Here is a 17,295-nt window from a genome sequence, read left to right on the forward strand (position 1 = left end):
AAACTTATTAAAAAAAAAAAAATACAACTGTAATATGCCAGTAGGATTTGTTGAAGAGGTAAGTGTTTCCTATTGTGCTAAAGAAAGAAAAAGATCATCAATGACCAAGAAATCTTCCCACAGCAGTACACATGCATTTCAGTTAGCTGTGAGAGTATTCTGAATATCATGATAAATCAAACATATTCCACTTAATACTGCATACGCCAAATATTTTGTGAGGTTTTTATTCTCGTGAATTTCGCGAGTCAGGTGCTATTCGCGAAATTAAAGACACGCGAAAATATCAACTCTGATCCCGATGTGAATGTGATGTACACCTGTACACTTCTCTGTTCAGTACAGGACTCCACAACTGCGAATTTAACCACTTGCAAAATCGTTGGGAATTCCCAATTCGCGAAAATTTAGACTCGTGAAATATATGGCGTATACCATACTTTTTTTTCTCTCACTTTGAGAGGCATACCATCCCATCAAAGTGAATAACTCGTTTTTCTTGATACCAAGTTTGATCTAACCAGAGCCCTTACTAAGCAAGATATTAAGTGACAAAAGTGTTTTTATAAAATGTGGGGCATTACCACATGAAAAAACGACCATCTTGTGTTATCCCTAATTACCAAATACTGTGTCCAGACAGGTTGTTTCATGTATTCACTCCTGTATACCACCTGCCGGGCTTTAAACCTAATCCTTATCATTCTGGAGTTGATTTGTCAAAGCGTTTTTGAAAAAAAAAAAAAAAAAAGAAGCTTATTGGAAATACAAAATACGAAAGGGATAACTCATAGAAAGTTGAGTGCAGAACATTTACTCCACACAGTACTATAAAAATGGAAATTGTTGCATTGTGGAAATTGTAGCTCATTTCATGTGATGTGAAACTAGTGCGAAAATAACAGCACATAAATTTTACTGCTTGTCATATGTAGTAGTAGATCATATTTTGATTCTGTGGAATTTAAATACAGCGAAACTCATCTTACCCAGCCGAGCACGAAAAATTCTCATGCCAAAATTTCCACTTTTATAGTGATCAGCGAGGCAGGGATATGACATATGATGGAAAACAAACGAACATTTGGAATGAGAAAGCATGGTTGAATACACACCCATGTTCGGGAATGTGGAGACTCCTTTTCACAAGCGATTTAAGGGATACTATATGACTTACCATAGACTTCACAATGGAGTTCATTCCCACATATATCAAATTGGTCATAATTCAAACAGGGGGGCATTTCATGAAGCGTTTTGGTCAGATTTTTTTTGACAAACTGTTACAAGCTACTGAAATCCTTGCATCTGATTGGCTGAGAGCAAATTTGTCCGACAACTTTTGTCGGACAAAATGCTTCATGAAATGCCCTCCAGGTGTCAAAAGGAATCATCATTGTGCAAGTCCCACATCAAATGATGCACAAAAAAGTTACACTGACTGGAAATATCACAGATTTCAAAAATCATGAAATCCATGTCATGGACAAGAATCGAAAACAAGACTTTGCTTGCATTTGTCCACCTTACTATCTCAGCTCATATGCCGGCTCTTCATACAGCTGTTCAGTCTTTTGATACGCTCAGATCACTCTCATGATTAGATTCACTGATGTACAAAAAAAAAATACTTCTCACTAAATTGTATCAAAATATAATTTCAGTAACCTGCTACAGACTAATTGATGCAAAAACAGATGAAGAAAAAATATATATAAATACGTAAATGCAGCAGGCTTATTCCTACTCTGCTTCACAATTTAATCTGATATACAGCCATTTGTAGAGACACAAAATTCTCTGAATAAGGAATGACATGCAGTGCGATTAGCTAGAGAGTTCTATATTCATTCCATTTCATATCATGTGTCGAGTCCATTCCAAGCACTTATCCATAAATACTGTGAAGGAAAAGTAAGTTGAATTTTGTTCCACCACAAGTTTACAGGTCAATTTCAGTTACTAATGTAGTTCATGTACAACCAAAGTGCTCATGCTAAAATGATTTAATTAAAATTGGATAAAATTCTCAAAACTGTTTAACAAAAAGTTACAGACATAAATAAAGACAAACTACAGCGTGAAGAGCCACTATGGCTTTGTAAATTCTCGGTGATTGCTGCATCTCTGGATTAGAATCAAATGTACAAACAGATAAACAGACATGCTAAAACAAATATGATATAACCCTGTGGTAATACAAAGTATTTGATAATACCCTTCAAAACATATACAAGCTCTATCTGGTGTAATACCAGTGACTGAGAGTGCAGGAACTCTATAAATTAGCTTTTTAAACACTTGTTATTTTACAGATATTTGCACTGAAGATATAGTCATGAAAAGATAGGAAACCCCAAGTATTCAGGCATATTGGCAATAAGAAAGCTATTAAAAACAAATGACAAAAATAAGATCCCACGATGCGCCCATTACAGCATGACATGACAAACATTCCATTGGTGATTTCAATTCAGTTGACTCAAAGGATCCCCACCCTTACAGACACAGGGGATCAAACACACAAGGAAAAGAAAACATGAATCCAATTGCTCACTAATACAAATCACAATACTGTTGGTATTCATTTTCATTGCAAGTTCATCATGGCAGCAGTATTCTCTTAAATCACATTAATGTCGAGCACATACACATAGCATCATGACAAGCCAATATGACACCATCACATGTGGTCCACAGACTCCTAAAGCCTAAATGTAAGACTACATTCACACTGCTCTGCAAACTTTTGTTACAAAGAATTCATTGAGCATGACTCTGAAAAATTGATTTCAAATGCAAAATAGTTCATTGAAAATTATTCTTTCAGCACAGACCTCATCCTAATACTGAATTTCACCTATTCATAAAGTACAAATTGACGTGATGCTGATTTCATCTTTCCATTTTTAGAAATCATTTTCTTGAGTTTGAATGAAATGTATCACAGTTTGAAGTCTACGAGGACATGAAATTGCCTAGAGGGAAGCTCACTCATAATGATATCACAAACATGCAAGTAACTCTTTGCAAGAGAGTGTTGCTTCGGCCCCAGTGGAATTCGGTGCGATCAGATGATGCAAAACTGCAGTGTATGCATTCTGTAGTTAACTTCCTCCAAAACTTTCAGAAGTTTGAGAACATGATCACACCAATGACAAAACTAAGCATAGTTTGCATGATGCAAAATGACCTGTAGTTTTAGTTTGTTATATGCATGCTCCAATCGGGCAAAATCTGTGTGCCCTACTTGAATATAAAATATGCAAAATGCACAACATGCAAAATGATGCGCAAAGTGCAGAATCAAAAAAAAAAAAAAAAAATGGACCTAATCATGTCAAAAACTACTCAGTTTTCAGCAGTATGTGGCCACACTACACCAAACCAAGGAGGTTGAAGAGATGGAGTAACAACAGAGTTATTCGCTTTGATCTATGTTCAAAGCAGCCGCTCAAAAATATTTGAAGTATGTGCCAAACAGGATCTGCCGCGCCAATACGAAGACAATTGACTCATGTCTCATTGCATAATCACCAGCCACTTTCAAAGGAAGAAATGTCTTTGTGATGGTAATTACTTTTCGCTATCCCTTCTTAATAAAAGGTAGGTGGTACAGACACGAGGATGCGCGAACAGAAATTGAGCAAAAAATGCTGAAATAAAGCTGAAAATTACTCGACTGGGCATATGCGGGCACTAATCTGATATATCTATCAATAAAGAATTATACTTGAAGATTATTCCATATTACTTTTAATTGGGGAAATTAAGCCAAAAAGTGATAAAACCAGCTTTCCAGGATGGTACAGTTTTAAACATTTTCACATGATACAGCTCTGATTTACACTTTTGTGCAAATTTCTGGACGGAATTGACTTTTGTTTTACATGCTTTATCATTAAGTGAAATTTCATTTCATCTAATAAATGAATAAGCAAAATATGGCCAACATTATGATAACGTTCAAAATAAATCTTCAGATTGCTCAGCAAGACGGCGGCTTGGAACATCGATCATCAAAGGCACAAGTGCACCTGTGGAATTCTTTTGTACATCAATAGAAATCTGACAACTGGTTGAATAATTACAGTCAGTTGGAACTCCATGTATAAAACCTCCTTGACCAAACTAAGCGTAGTCTCACAAGTGAGAAACTTCCTGGAATGCATGCAGGAAGTTTTGCTGAAAGTTTCGCTGGTAACTTCTTCAGAAGTTTTCTGTCATATCACCCAAACTACATGAAGCAAAATACACCTTGCCACTCTGTCATGTATAAGTTTTAAGATGCTCTGGTTTGAATTTCTTTATTTTGGGCACATACGAAAACATGAAATGAAAGTAGGTGAACATGTAACGAGTTGAGGAGGAATATATATTGCTGACTGGTCCCATATAACATTAGTAGGCATGAACATCAAGAGACTGCCTATAGAAAAGGGAAAGAGTGGTGTCCCTACCAACCTTAACAGGGGTCCACAGTGCTTGGTTCACATGCCTATCTGACTGCTTGATGTGTCCCAAGTAGCCCATGTCTTTACAGGCTGCATTTTGATTTATCTACAAAGCATATAATGTTGTGAGTTGCAAATAAAAGTAACTGCACTGTGATATGGAACATTACTCAGCACAGTGCTCCCGAAACGTGCATTTGAGAACATTTGTTAGCAGTGAGGTATGCACAGTGCGTGAGTTAATACCCTGCTTCTATAGAATGGAGGTCACAGCTTACATAACCACACACAATGCTGAGAAGAGAACAAGGAAATGTGAAACAGACTGTGGGTAGGTCCACTTCACTGCTGGTCCTACTGCCTGAGCCTGACAGAAGGTCTTTACAGTCAACTAGGGAGCCAAATCAACCAGGAAATAAAGCCACGCAGCCACTGTTCCGATTCCAGCTCAGCTTACATCTGAAGATTTGAATCATCAGTATTCACTATGAAGCTCTTTTCAGTCTGGTGGATTGGGTCCACTTAACAAAATCAGGAGTGACCTTGGTCTACAGTTACAATGGTCAGTCTGGTTATCCCTTACTTGGCTGCTTTTCAATAGTGACCTTTTTATTGTGGAGAAGGACAGTGAGTCTATCCCACAGAGATGCACATGAGTGTTCTTCTCCATGGGTTATTGACATAACATCCGGAATCTCAGGCATGCATTGTGCATTTATACAGTCTTCCTCTTCACTTATTCAACATACACTACAAACATCAGATCCACATACAAGCAAAGTAGTGCACACATTAGCATTAAGAGGGATGCATTAGACAAACTTTGTGCTTCCTTAAAATATAAGAATAATAATACACACATAAAAGTGAATGAGGGCAACATGGACAATTTCCTTATGTGTTTGGATATTTTACACTTTAGTGCCTAAAAAGAAAGTATCAAGCCTTTACGCAAATGTTTGCTGTATTTGTGAGATGTGCATACATGCAAGTCAACATCTTTCTGTGCCATGACATATTTACCAGAGTTTATTTTGAACCATTCCCTGATCCATCTCTAACTTTCCTTTTCTTCACTTCTTTGTAACATGCTGTGTTCTCGTTTTTTTTCATTTCCATTTGCTCCATTTTCTAGTGTTTTCTCTTCAGTGCCAATACCAGTTCCCGACTCAATCTAATTTTTCTCTTTCCAGGGCTCTCTTACCCAACATATGCTAAGCAAAAGTCGATTCTTGAAGCCTCCTCAAGAAACTTCAAGCAGCATTTAGGCTCTGTATAAGCAGACAGAACAAGGCAAAGGCAATCCGATTCGTTATCAGGTGCTGTAGGTCAACGCCACCTAACATGAACAAACCACCAGACATAACCAACCACCATCGATAAACATTGCACAACATGCACATTTTTAAGATCATCACACTTGCGTTTCCACCTGAATGTTGTATTCAAAAGCATTGACCATTCATCAGACGGGAACTCCGTTACCAAGAGAACAGAGACTGTCAGGGCTTGCTTGGGTGAAATCTGAGCGGGGGGCCTGAGCAGTATGAACAGAAAGTGCTTCCTAAACAGTTCGAGGATGTTTCAAAATTTGGCCGCAGGGTATCTCTCTCTCTGTCCAATTCACACACATCACAGTAGGAACTGCTAAGCTTCATCAGAGAGGATTCAGCCGGTGGGTAGCCAGGGGGCGTGGGGCAATCTCCCCCCTGTGTCATGAGATGATGCAGGCAGAGTCCTCCTTCTCCTCCTCCCCTTCCTCCTCAAAGACCTCATCCTCACAGGGCTCGGGCTCGCCCAGGCTCCCCCTGGAGCTGAGTCTCTTGGGCTCGCTGCTTGAGTGTTCCGAGGCGGAGGAGGACCTAGACCGGCTAGGCGAGGGAGACCGCTCCAAGATGTCTGCCAGGACGCTGGCCTGAGGCTTGATGGCAAGAAGAAGGGGTTTGTAGGCAGGGCTGAAGGAAGCAAACAAAAATAGCCGTTCATCATGATATATTAATTGCTATGGTGTTATACCTATCAGAAGTTTCCCTTTGCAAGCTGTCGTCAATATATTTTTTGTTTTCATGGCAGTAGTATTCCTATTCCTAGCAGTATTCGCAGTAGTGTCATAGCAAAATTTGCAGTGGCAATAGTTATTAGTATTCAAAATAATATTTATAGTATTCATAATTTCGTAATATTTGTAGTATTCACATCAGCAGTAGTAAAAGTAGTAGTAAGTAGGAGTTGTCATCATCATAGATTGTGATATCAACAGTGTCAAGTACTAATGTACTTGTACAAATGCTACTTGATAAATTGATATTTTGGGAAAACTGGTTATGATGAGATTGAGTTAAGTTTCCTGCAAGATTCACAGATTGTGTCAATTAGCAAAATCAATGTTAATCAGTGAAATCAGCATCAATCAGTGAAATATCTCACAAGGGATAAAGTGAGAAATAAGAAAATTGAATAAACCATAAAAAATGTCAATAAAATAGCATGTACCTTAAGGTTGGTTAGATAGCAAAATTTGCAAAGAAGATACCAAACACTTTATGCATACATCTACAATACAGCATTTGAATTCTTCCTGGCTAGAGATTCCATGATTTCACTCATATTTAGTATGGCTATGTTTTGTAAACAGAGATTTTATATACAACCACTGTGACACATCTACCAGGGAAACTGATTATTAGAATTAGAGTGGGAGCATTTAAGTGACACTATCCCTCAGTGTCTTTACACAGAAGGTTGCTAAGAAAATGCAGACTGTGAGTCTCACCAGTCTGTGTCTGCCCAGACTTCCAGGTGGGAAAGTCCCTCTTTCATCCTGGTGACGACATCACTAGGGGCTTCCCCCAGACTGGCAATGTTGACCACCTGGCTGAGAGCTGACCGATCCCGTAGTATGATGGCTATAAGCAGACCCCACTCCAGGCATGATGACTCTAAGACTATCTTCAACATGTACCTACATCAAACACAAAATACATCATATCACTTGGATACTCTCTACAGTTACTGCAAAATTTTGGAAACAATAAACAAATTAACACCCTGTTTCATTCACACTGTTTCAATGCCTTAGTGTCAGTACATAAAGTCAACACAGTGTAAATGATGATACAATGTGCTACTCTCACACCAAAAGTCTGATATCCAGAATATCTAACAGCTCTGGGTCTGTCTCGTTACATCTGTCCTGGTTATACTGAGATATGAACCACTCTGAATGGCCACATAAGACATTGCAATAGATCATCAGGGAGGGATAATACAGGCAACTCCCACATTAAATTGAAGTCCTCAGAACCAGCACTTTTCATTTGTTATATCTAAATTTCATTAAATAGCCGAACAGCAAAAAGTATACAAAGATCTATAATGTTGATAACTTGGGGATCTGAAGTTTTATTTCCTTCAAGGGAAATTTTGTTAGAGCTGTATTCATTGTAACTGGAGCGCATTAGGGTTTGTTGAAAAAAAAAATCCAGGTTATGATTTTATTCATGAAATCACTTATTCACACTCAAGTGAAGATAGCATAAAAGTGACACTTCCAGCAGTTTGATTATGATTACACTTGGTTATTATAATGGAGGAGAGTAACATTTTTGTTAAAAAGCAGATTGTTTCCAGGTGTCTTCAAAACTTAAGTTTCAGCTGTCTTATCATAAGCACTGTAACCTTTCAGAGGGCTGTCTACCAGTCTAGGGCAAGTTGACAGAGTCCTGGCTAACCTGAGTTCCCTTTCCGACTGCTTTGGTCCATTCTGGACAATCTCCCTGAAAAACTGCTCCAGTTCGTCCACAGTCACGTTGTTTGACCAAAAACTGTCCTCCAGATTGTTGTCTCCCTCTCCCAGAAGGCTGCCCTCAGAGGCCTCTGTAGTGCCAATGCTGGTCTCGTCGGATCCTGAGAATGCAGACAAACATCTGTTAGTGTTGGGCAGATAACTCACACTCACGGGGTCTAACAGGTGTCACATAGCACATGGAATGTGAATGAAATGGAAAGGAGACAAGTCTACTGTACAGTGCACATCACATTCAAATCGAACTGAAAGCAACTTTTGAAAAAAAAAAAAAAATGTATGTGCAGAATGACACACATACTCAGAAAAAAATTTTGCAAAGAAGAAATACATTGTCAATATCTCATGTTTCCTACTACCCCAATGTATTAAGTTATCATATAGAGTCAAAGGGGCCTGAGCTTTCAATCCAATTAGAATCTTCGTCAGAGGCAAAATCATTTTGCCTGTGATGAAGATTCTGCTGGGATCGAAAGCTTAGGCCCCTTTTGACTCCATTTTATTCCACTGGCTCACCACTATTGGATCAGCAGTTTTCAGCAGCTCTTTTTGCTACATCAAGTTATCACATAGCAAGAAACATGATCTTTACAAAATGAAAGCAAAACTTCCCAATTTTATCACGTGTCAGTGATCTGCAGCATTAAGTGAGACATCTCCTTCCTCACTATGACAATGACATATAAAAACTAGTAGAAACAGAGAGCAATTGTTTATTGCCACTTGGTCTAAAATCAGATGGGTCTACTTCCCAGTTCATCTAACACCACTACAGCTAAACTCATTTGGTCTACTAAAGCTTTCGTCTTATACCCACTTGGTCTAATCCTCACATGGGCTAATACCAAGTTTGGCTACTTATTGTTTCGTCTAATGACCAGATGATCTAATTGCAGGTTTCTATCCCTGGATTTTTTCCCCATTTTGTCTAATAAACTGTGGGTATTAAATGAAATGGGCATAGCCTAACTGGAAGTAGTAATGAGGCTAAGTGGCAATTGGACTAAATGTTCATTAGACAAACTGGTTGTAGACAAAGTGGGATTAGACCATGTGGGTTGAGATTAAATAGCTATTACATGAAGTGGGGGTAGACAAAGTGATAGATCACCAGAGCAATCATAGAGGCTGCCCTCAATGTTCAAAATGGGCACTGAGCTAAACTAGTTTTCCATTATTGGTAAAAATGACCCAGCACCTTGGCTGCTATGTATAACTCTATAGACACTCACCCTTAGCTGAGGGATGTTTAAGCATGGCCTCCTCTGTCCTTGTTTCACTGTTTGTACTCTCAGACAGGGTGCTCTGGGTCCGCAACAGCTTGTGGTTTACTACCTGACCACTACTGCTGTTGCTGCCACTGGCGGCAGCAACGGCAGTGTTGGGAGGGGTGGTAGCTCTGGTCTGGGTGTTTCCACGACCCATTCCACCGTACCCAACGGAAGGAAATAGGTTGTCTGGGGATGACGGTGACTCAGCCGGTGTGTGGACTCCATTCAGTGGGTTGCCTGATGGTGTAGTGGCTCTGGACACTGAAAGGGGAAAGTGACCAAGGCATACATGTAGCTATGTATTGAGTGTGTTTATGCAATCTCCCCATAGTGCTGAACAAACTACAATGTACGGTGCACTTATTCAAGAAGCTTGCATGTGTGATTGCAGAAAATACAATCATATTGATGATAAATGTCCTTTTCCCATAAAATTTCCTCTCAAGCTTCCTTCTTGAAATAATAGATATTTGTTATTTGTCACAAGTAAATGATATCAATATGAAAGTTTGCAAAAATAATACAATTTTTTTTTTCAATACAAGAAGCCTGACTTTGATTCATTTCATCTTTAATTTTAAACTTCTCATTCACTGTGACAACTGAACTGGAAAGAAAGGAATCAGGCATATGACTGCTGTGTATTGAAGACTTACGTAGATAATGATATCAATTAGGGTTTAAAGGGAAATATCAACCTACCATGTTTACTCCCTGAGGGACTTCCCACTAGGGGTAGAGGCCAGTTGAAGTCTGAGTGTAATCTCTGCAAGGCGTCCACAAAGCTGTCCACTCTCGCCACTCTTGTCCTGTTTTTGTTTTCAAGAGATCAATGACATTCATGACATCATTGGACTAGAAGCATCAGGGGCTATCAACATTGTTACTTGTTGCTGTGTCACAAACTAGCCACCCATATTTAGCGAGTTTCCAATGTCTGCAAACTATGGAGGAACTGAAATGTCTTAAACTTTGTATTCACACATGAAACACTTCAAAAGTCTATGCAGAAACATTTTCTGCTTTTAACTCCATTCATGACATGAGGAATGACTTTCTCCAATAAACCTGGATGACTCATTTCCACTTTGCATTCAAGTTTAATCTATTGCCTCAATTTTCTTCAAAATGTACAAAACACAATCTGGCGAAAATCATCTCAATGAAGCGACATTTCATCACAAGCCGAAATATCAAAAGCTATAGCAAGATTGTGGTTGCCATGGTTTTGACACAGGTAAATCATAATGCTGATAAAGCTTCCTCCCCTCCCCTCCCTCCCCTGCCTCCCTATGAAGACTGCTTACCTTTCCCTCACCAACCATGATGTGAGTTTGAAGTCTAGGTAGCCAGCAAACATGCCCAGCTCCCTCAACCTGTAGGCCGTCAGCAGCTTCTTGGCATGTCTAGACAGGATGAGATCTATGTAGAACTCCTCTGCTGTGGAGTCTGGCAGGCTGTTCTGTCTTGACAAACTCCTAATATCACACACACAATCAAAGGGCAACATATATAGCAATGCAAGCAATAACGACGGATGTACCAATGTCCTCATAATGCAACACACCGCGGTCAATAGCAAAGTTTAAGAGAAATGATGACTCTAATAATAGATATGATGAGAATAATACTGAAAAAAGAGAGAGAGACTGGAAGTGCAAAATCCTCCTTTGAGGATGGAAAACCAACTAGGCAGAAGGAAGATTACCAGTATTACACATAGTAGGTTGGATGTCTTCCACTGACTGCCTTTAAATATTTTGCATGCACACACAATTATGTACATAAGTATCCTACACTTCTACCTCTATGACTGTTACACTACTAATCACTAAAACACTGAATGAAACAAATTAAGCAGGTAATTATAAAGCAGATACACAACCCCTACATTTGACATCATTGAGGAATTTAGGAATATGTGTCTATTTGATACCATATAACAGTGAAGTATATGACCAGTGAGGAGAGTCTCAATACCTTTTGTCCCCTGAGCTTGATTCAGCCTGTTTCTCTGACCCCAGGCCAGCCTTGGAGCTGTGACTTGGATGTCTGCCTCGAGTCTTGGGGACATTCCCCGACACAGCCGCCATCCCCACCCCAAGGGGGAACATGTGGTGGTTGGCCAGCGGAGGAGGGGTGCGGGCCGAGTCCCCATCCCCAGAACCAATGGCCCGCAGGAAGCGAAGTAGGTCCCTACACAGAGACCACTCACAGTGTTCTAGGGCTGCATCAAGCAGCTGAGTGGCATGCTGTAGGAATACAGACAAACAGCATCAAATTATACACTTATTCACCATCTTACATTACTGTAGTGCATACGCCAATATTCTGTGATATTCTCATTTTCCTAAATTCTGTGAGTCAAGTAATATTTGCACATTTATAAGCACATAAAAATATTAACTCTACGCCTGACATGAATGTGATGTGCATGCATACATTTCTCTGTGCAGAAGGGTACTCAACAATTGTGAATTTTACCACTTGCAAAATTGTTGGAAGACCCGATTCGTGAATTAAAGATTGGACTCACTAAATATATGGCGCATACAGTAAGTTATGTATTCACCATCTTACATGAAGCTATGTATTCACCATCTTACATCACATTATGTACCGGTATTCCCCATCTTACATCACATTATGTATTCACCATCTTACATCAAGTTATGTATTTACCATCTTACATCAAGTTTTACCATCTTATATAAAAAACAAACAAACTTGACTATTCAAATCACAGATTTGATGACATGAAGGGGGAAGGTGGGGGATTGTTTCACACAAATCTCCTCTTGCAGAAACAGTTCACAAATCTTCCATTCCAAACAGATATACACATGGAGCAGGAACTGGATCCTACAACTCTTCACCAACAGTCCAGAACTCTCCTTAATAAACCAGAATGTTCCCACAATACTGTAGCATATCTACATGTAGTCTGTGTTGTAAGGATGTAACAAATTTAGAAATGTGGTCATGATATAACATGTGGGCAAAATTTTTTCACAGCTGGGCCGTGAATCAGAACGAACTTAAAATATAACCCAGAGCTGTTGTGTTGGTATTTGTGGTATCTATAAATAATAAAGTTTGATACAACTACTCCCTTTAATCAGCACAGCATTTCATTCACTGATCAGCACTAATGTATTGAGGCAGCTGCCATTAAAAAAAAAAAAAAAGAAATGATATCCTCCCAACCCTTGTTGAATGACAATGACATTTGTGTGGACTGTGATATTACTGCTCAAAGACTTACACTACAGCCAGTCATTTGTGAGTAGGTGCGTGGGACAGGTTGGCAGATGCAGCTATGTGCATGGGGATATACAAGGTAACAGAAGAACTTACATGTTTGCTGGCCTTGACCGTTTCCAGGTTCTGTAGAATGATGAGGTAGGAGGCTGCTGTCTGTAGGCTGCCTGTTCTCAGACACTCCTGGTAAATGTTGTGGGTAAGAGCATAGATGCATGTATTACCTTCAAAGAACTCACACTTGCAGCATTGCTTTGGAGTAACACAAACTATACTTGGAAGCTACAGTAGTGCCTATGGAAGTGCCATCCACTTTACATATCAAAAGTCTGTCTGCCTCTCAGAAATACCTTGCAGGTAAAGATAGGAAAGGCTATAAAGAACCGACATATGCAGTGATTCACTGAACAATAAGCTGGACAAATACTTTCACTTTGAATTTTCATTGCAATCTTAAAAGCACTTTGAATTATACTGATATCAATAATGATTACATCAAATTCACTCTGGTTATTCTAGTTGGTCTAGTTTTCTATCCTAAAAAGTAGAATTATTTTTGTAATATTCAATGTAGTTGTCACCAAAGTATCACATTCATCACTCCTTCAATATCCTGACTACACACCTATTGATGAACTGGACATCATACATGTGCCATACTATAGCTATGTAGACACCAGGCTGCACTGTAGCTAGACATCAAGCCACACTGTAGCGTAACATCAGGCCACATTTGAACTACACATCAGGCAACACTGTAACCAGGCAACATTGTAGCCAGACATGAGAGCATACTCGCAGCCAGACATCAGGCCACACTGTAACAAGACATCAGACCACACTGTAGCTAGACATCTGGCTACAGTATAATCAGACTTAAAGCCGCACTGTAGCATAAAACATTTCAATCACACACATTCACTACACACCAGTGATCTCTAGACTAACCTCAAAGAGATCCTGAGGGTTTCCGACAGAGGCAAAGAGGTACGGCCATAGTGCAATCTCTGTCTTCCTGGCACAGTGGACCACTGTCTCCAAATACTGAGGAAACTCCTGGATGAAGGCTACTACTCGTGGTAATAAGGCATCTACAAACACACAAACAAAAATACTGGCTTTAAAATCATGTACATTGTAGTGTTATGACAAAGTTGGCAATAGTATCAATATCACAGAAATTCACCCATCTCGCCCAAAGGCTACCGCTCCTGAAATACAGCATTAGGGGTGTGGGGACAGACAATGCAGTTGACTTCATACCCATGTGTGAGCCACTAATGACCCCATATCAAGGTTGCTCTTGACAAACAGCCATCATTTATGGAGAATACACATCAGGGGATAATCCAAACAATAACTATCACATCAATCTAAATTTGTTCTATTTCCAGGAGGTGTGTCATTAGGGTGATTACTCACATGACATATTGAACTATAGTCTACTTAGTTTAATCATATGTGTGGCTTTTCTGTTTAGTACAACAAAGAGAGCTCAACTCATATGATCATCTCATATTATACATGACATCATCAGAGCCTATTTGCAATGGCTACTGAGTATATGTGTATTTCATGATGTAAGGGTTATAAGACATGCTGATTGTAATTTTAGTAAACAGCCATCAATGTAGAGTGCATCATCAATCTAAATGGAGTAACTGACGTGCTGAGTGAGGCAAATGATTGGCAATTTTAAAGTTCACTGCAATGAGCATATTTGAGTGTATGTGAATAATTAATATCAAAGGCATCTACTTGTCTCAAAACCAGTTCTGCTGGAACCACACTACAGTTTGATACCATGTATCATATACCTGATTCCTTGTGTCTTTAAGACCAGTTTTAAATGATTTAAAAGATCACAACTAAAATACACTGAGGGCTTCTGGGTGCATCTGAGAAAGTTGGGTCACAGGAGGAGGATAAGACACATCATGACTGGAGTGATTATAATGTACCTGGTATGGGTTCTGAGGCTGTGGCTTCCTCCTCCAGTACTTCATGCAGCATGAGTTCTAGGACGTGAGAGAAGTAGGGTAGGGACATACAGCTCCTGGCGATCTGAAGGGCATGCATGCCTAGGCTGTAGGGGGGAAAAGAGTACGAGAGAGAAGAGAGTCAGGTGGGGACTGGCTCAACATGTCCTCTTTTCGGTGCATTCTGAACAAACTCTACCAGCTGGCATATATACTATATACAGAACCTTAATGTGCCCCAAGAAGGCAACTTGTTGAAGCTCAACTCGGATCCTTCTTGAGGTCAAGATTGCGTAAAGGAGACTCCTCAAATCTCTCCTAGGGGCTTTCATTTGGACAAGGTGACTACCAAGGCACCAAGGTGTCTCAGACAAGGCACCTCAGTGAGTTTCAGCAAGTCAGGTTTTTTCTTTCTTGTCCTTAAGGGCCTACATGAGTTTGATAAACTCACCTTGGTGCCTACTTGAACTCTGAGAAGCCATCACTTACTTGTCCCCCCTGAAAGGCACCTTGGAAAGTTTCATGAGCTCCCACATATGCACTATCTTAAATCAAGCATTCTATCAAATCAAAAATAACAAGCCACCAACAAGACTAACACACTCAATTTAGTTACAATGCACAAGCAATAATTAGCTTATACAATGTTCGTGAAGACATATTTCACAATTCTCATCAAGAATCATCATACATTTCTTGACATCTTTACCATAAATTGCTGTTTGAATTTCAAACTGTATACTTTATAAAGTTTCAATTCTGTAAGCCTCAGCCACATATCAAAAGCACCACTTTCTGAAGCCCATGAAATAATTGCAAGACAGGCATGGCATATTATCCACTAATTGCTACAAAATTTTTATTCTACGTACCATTCTTCAGAGTAAATTTAGTAAATATCAGGACAAGAACCAGTGGGGAAATTTTTCTTGATATAGCTGGGAAGAGGGAAAGATTGAAGCAATCTAATCAAAACCTGGCATCCACTTTCAGCTCATTGCATGCAGTCATGGCACTACAAATCTAAAACCTAATTTGGAGCATGAAGAGCAGTTTCAATTGTGCCCAATAGAAGCCCACTGAGCTAGCCTGTAGATGATTACCACCCAAAAGGGGAGAAAGGGAAGCCCTTTAACCGAAAACATTTTTGTAGTAATTTCGGTGTTACATACCTACCAACCATCAAATCATCAATGTCCATGGCTGGAGAAAGACTGAACAAAATCTCATATTTTTGATTACTAAAATCTTCCATTACACATTCTCAGCCTTAAAATGGAAATGAGGTAAGTATATCAGGAAGAGTCAGCTGGCTAACATTGTACAGCCAGCCAGTATGTACTCCTCGAAAGCAAAGGATCTTAACACGAACTGAGATAGGTATAATGCTTGTATCTGTTTTGCTGACTGTGTTGAAATACGGCCTTCAATAAATTAAACAAGGGGGTTCTTTCCGGACCAAAGTAAAAAGAGAATGCATATATTTTATATTTTGCAATGTATGTAAGAATACAAGAATACAAGAGGGAACTTGTATGCAGTGTTCTTATACTTCAACTGAATCTCTCTACATTGTGTCAATGAAAGCCTTGCCCAACAAATTTTTTTCCAGTTAAATGTTTATCATATGTGTCACAATATATAGAATAGTATTTACAAAGCTGTTTGAAGGAAATAAGATCCATACTTACTTTCTCCTCAGAAGCTGCCTCAGTATATGATGTAGATAAATTTGTGTCTGTAAGGAATGCAAGAGCACAATGGGCTAAGCATTAGATAGCTACACACAACTGCTGTGAAGGATATAGTACCAAAGCTATGAAACAAGAAGTCAGAATTCCTGACTCGCTCTAACATTCGATTAATTGTGTGTTTTGTTTTGTTTTGTTACCTCTGCCAAGGGAGGAGGTTATGTTTTCGTTATCGTTGGTTTGTTTGTTTGTTAGTTAGTTAGTTAGTTAGTTTATCCGTGTGCAAAATAACTCAAAAAGTAGTTAACGGATTTGGATGAAACTTGCAGGAAAGGTATAAAATGATACAAGTAACGGATGATTAAATTTTGGTAGTGATAAGAGAACTTTGGGGGAATTTATGAAGGATTTTTTATATTTTGGCAGGTAGGGTCAATGAACTTGGGAGTTCAGGCTGCGCGTATTTGAGGTTTGCATGCGCGCACTAAAGTGCGTGCTCTAGTTTCTGCTAGGGTGAGGCACGCCATGCAGCTGAAGGTTTATGACGTAACAAAGGCTTCTATACTGGGAAATCGGGCGACTTTCAGCACACAATGCTATAAGTACATATGGGTGGAAATCACTGATATCTCTATGGAAGAACAAGATCAGTGGTGGAAATGAGCCGGAGGTCTGCTCTCTCAGAGTGCTTTTCTAGTTTTGTTTTGTTTTCTATTTGACTTATTTGACTGGAAGGGCTGTAGGTACACCACATCAGCTTCCATGCCAGGTTTGTTCTGTTGACCTGCTCAAGTAAGGTGTTTATGAGCTGCTGGCTGCATCATAAGCATTTCT

At 39.3% G+C, this 17,295-nt stretch overlaps 1 protein-coding gene across 1 annotated transcript in view; it reads right to left on the minus strand.

The window, feature by feature from the left end:
* Nucleotides 1–4,005: 4,005 nt before the first annotated feature.
* LOC140236743 (guanine nucleotide exchange factor subunit RIC1-like) overlaps nt 4,006–17,295 on the minus strand; it is a 64,167-nt gene continuing 50,877 nt past the window's right edge. Inside the window, exons 21-31 of the mRNA XM_072316670.1 lie at nt 16,462–16,508; nt 14,753–14,877; nt 13,740–13,882; nt 12,888–12,974; nt 11,511–11,782; nt 10,838–11,008; nt 10,233–10,339; nt 9,492–9,791; nt 8,186–8,360; nt 7,228–7,416; nt 4,006–6,409 (exon numbers count right to left, since the gene is read on the minus strand). Of these exons, the coding sequence (XP_072172771.1) occupies nt 6,169–6,409; nt 7,228–7,416; nt 8,186–8,360; nt 9,492–9,791; nt 10,233–10,339; nt 10,838–11,008; nt 11,511–11,782; nt 12,888–12,974; nt 13,740–13,882; nt 14,753–14,877; nt 16,462–16,508 (1,857 nt within the window). The 3' untranslated portion in view covers nt 4,006–6,168. The remainder of the gene's footprint in view (nt 6,410–7,227; nt 7,417–8,185; nt 8,361–9,491; nt 9,792–10,232; nt 10,340–10,837; nt 11,009–11,510; nt 11,783–12,887; nt 12,975–13,739; nt 13,883–14,752; nt 14,878–16,461; nt 16,509–17,295) is intronic.

The sequence above is a fragment of the Diadema setosum genome, chromosome 13 (genome assembly GCF_964275005.1).
Source record: "Diadema setosum chromosome 13, eeDiaSeto1, whole genome shotgun sequence".
Taxonomy (NCBI): Eukaryota; Metazoa; Echinodermata; class Echinoidea; order Diadematoida; family Diadematidae; genus Diadema; species Diadema setosum.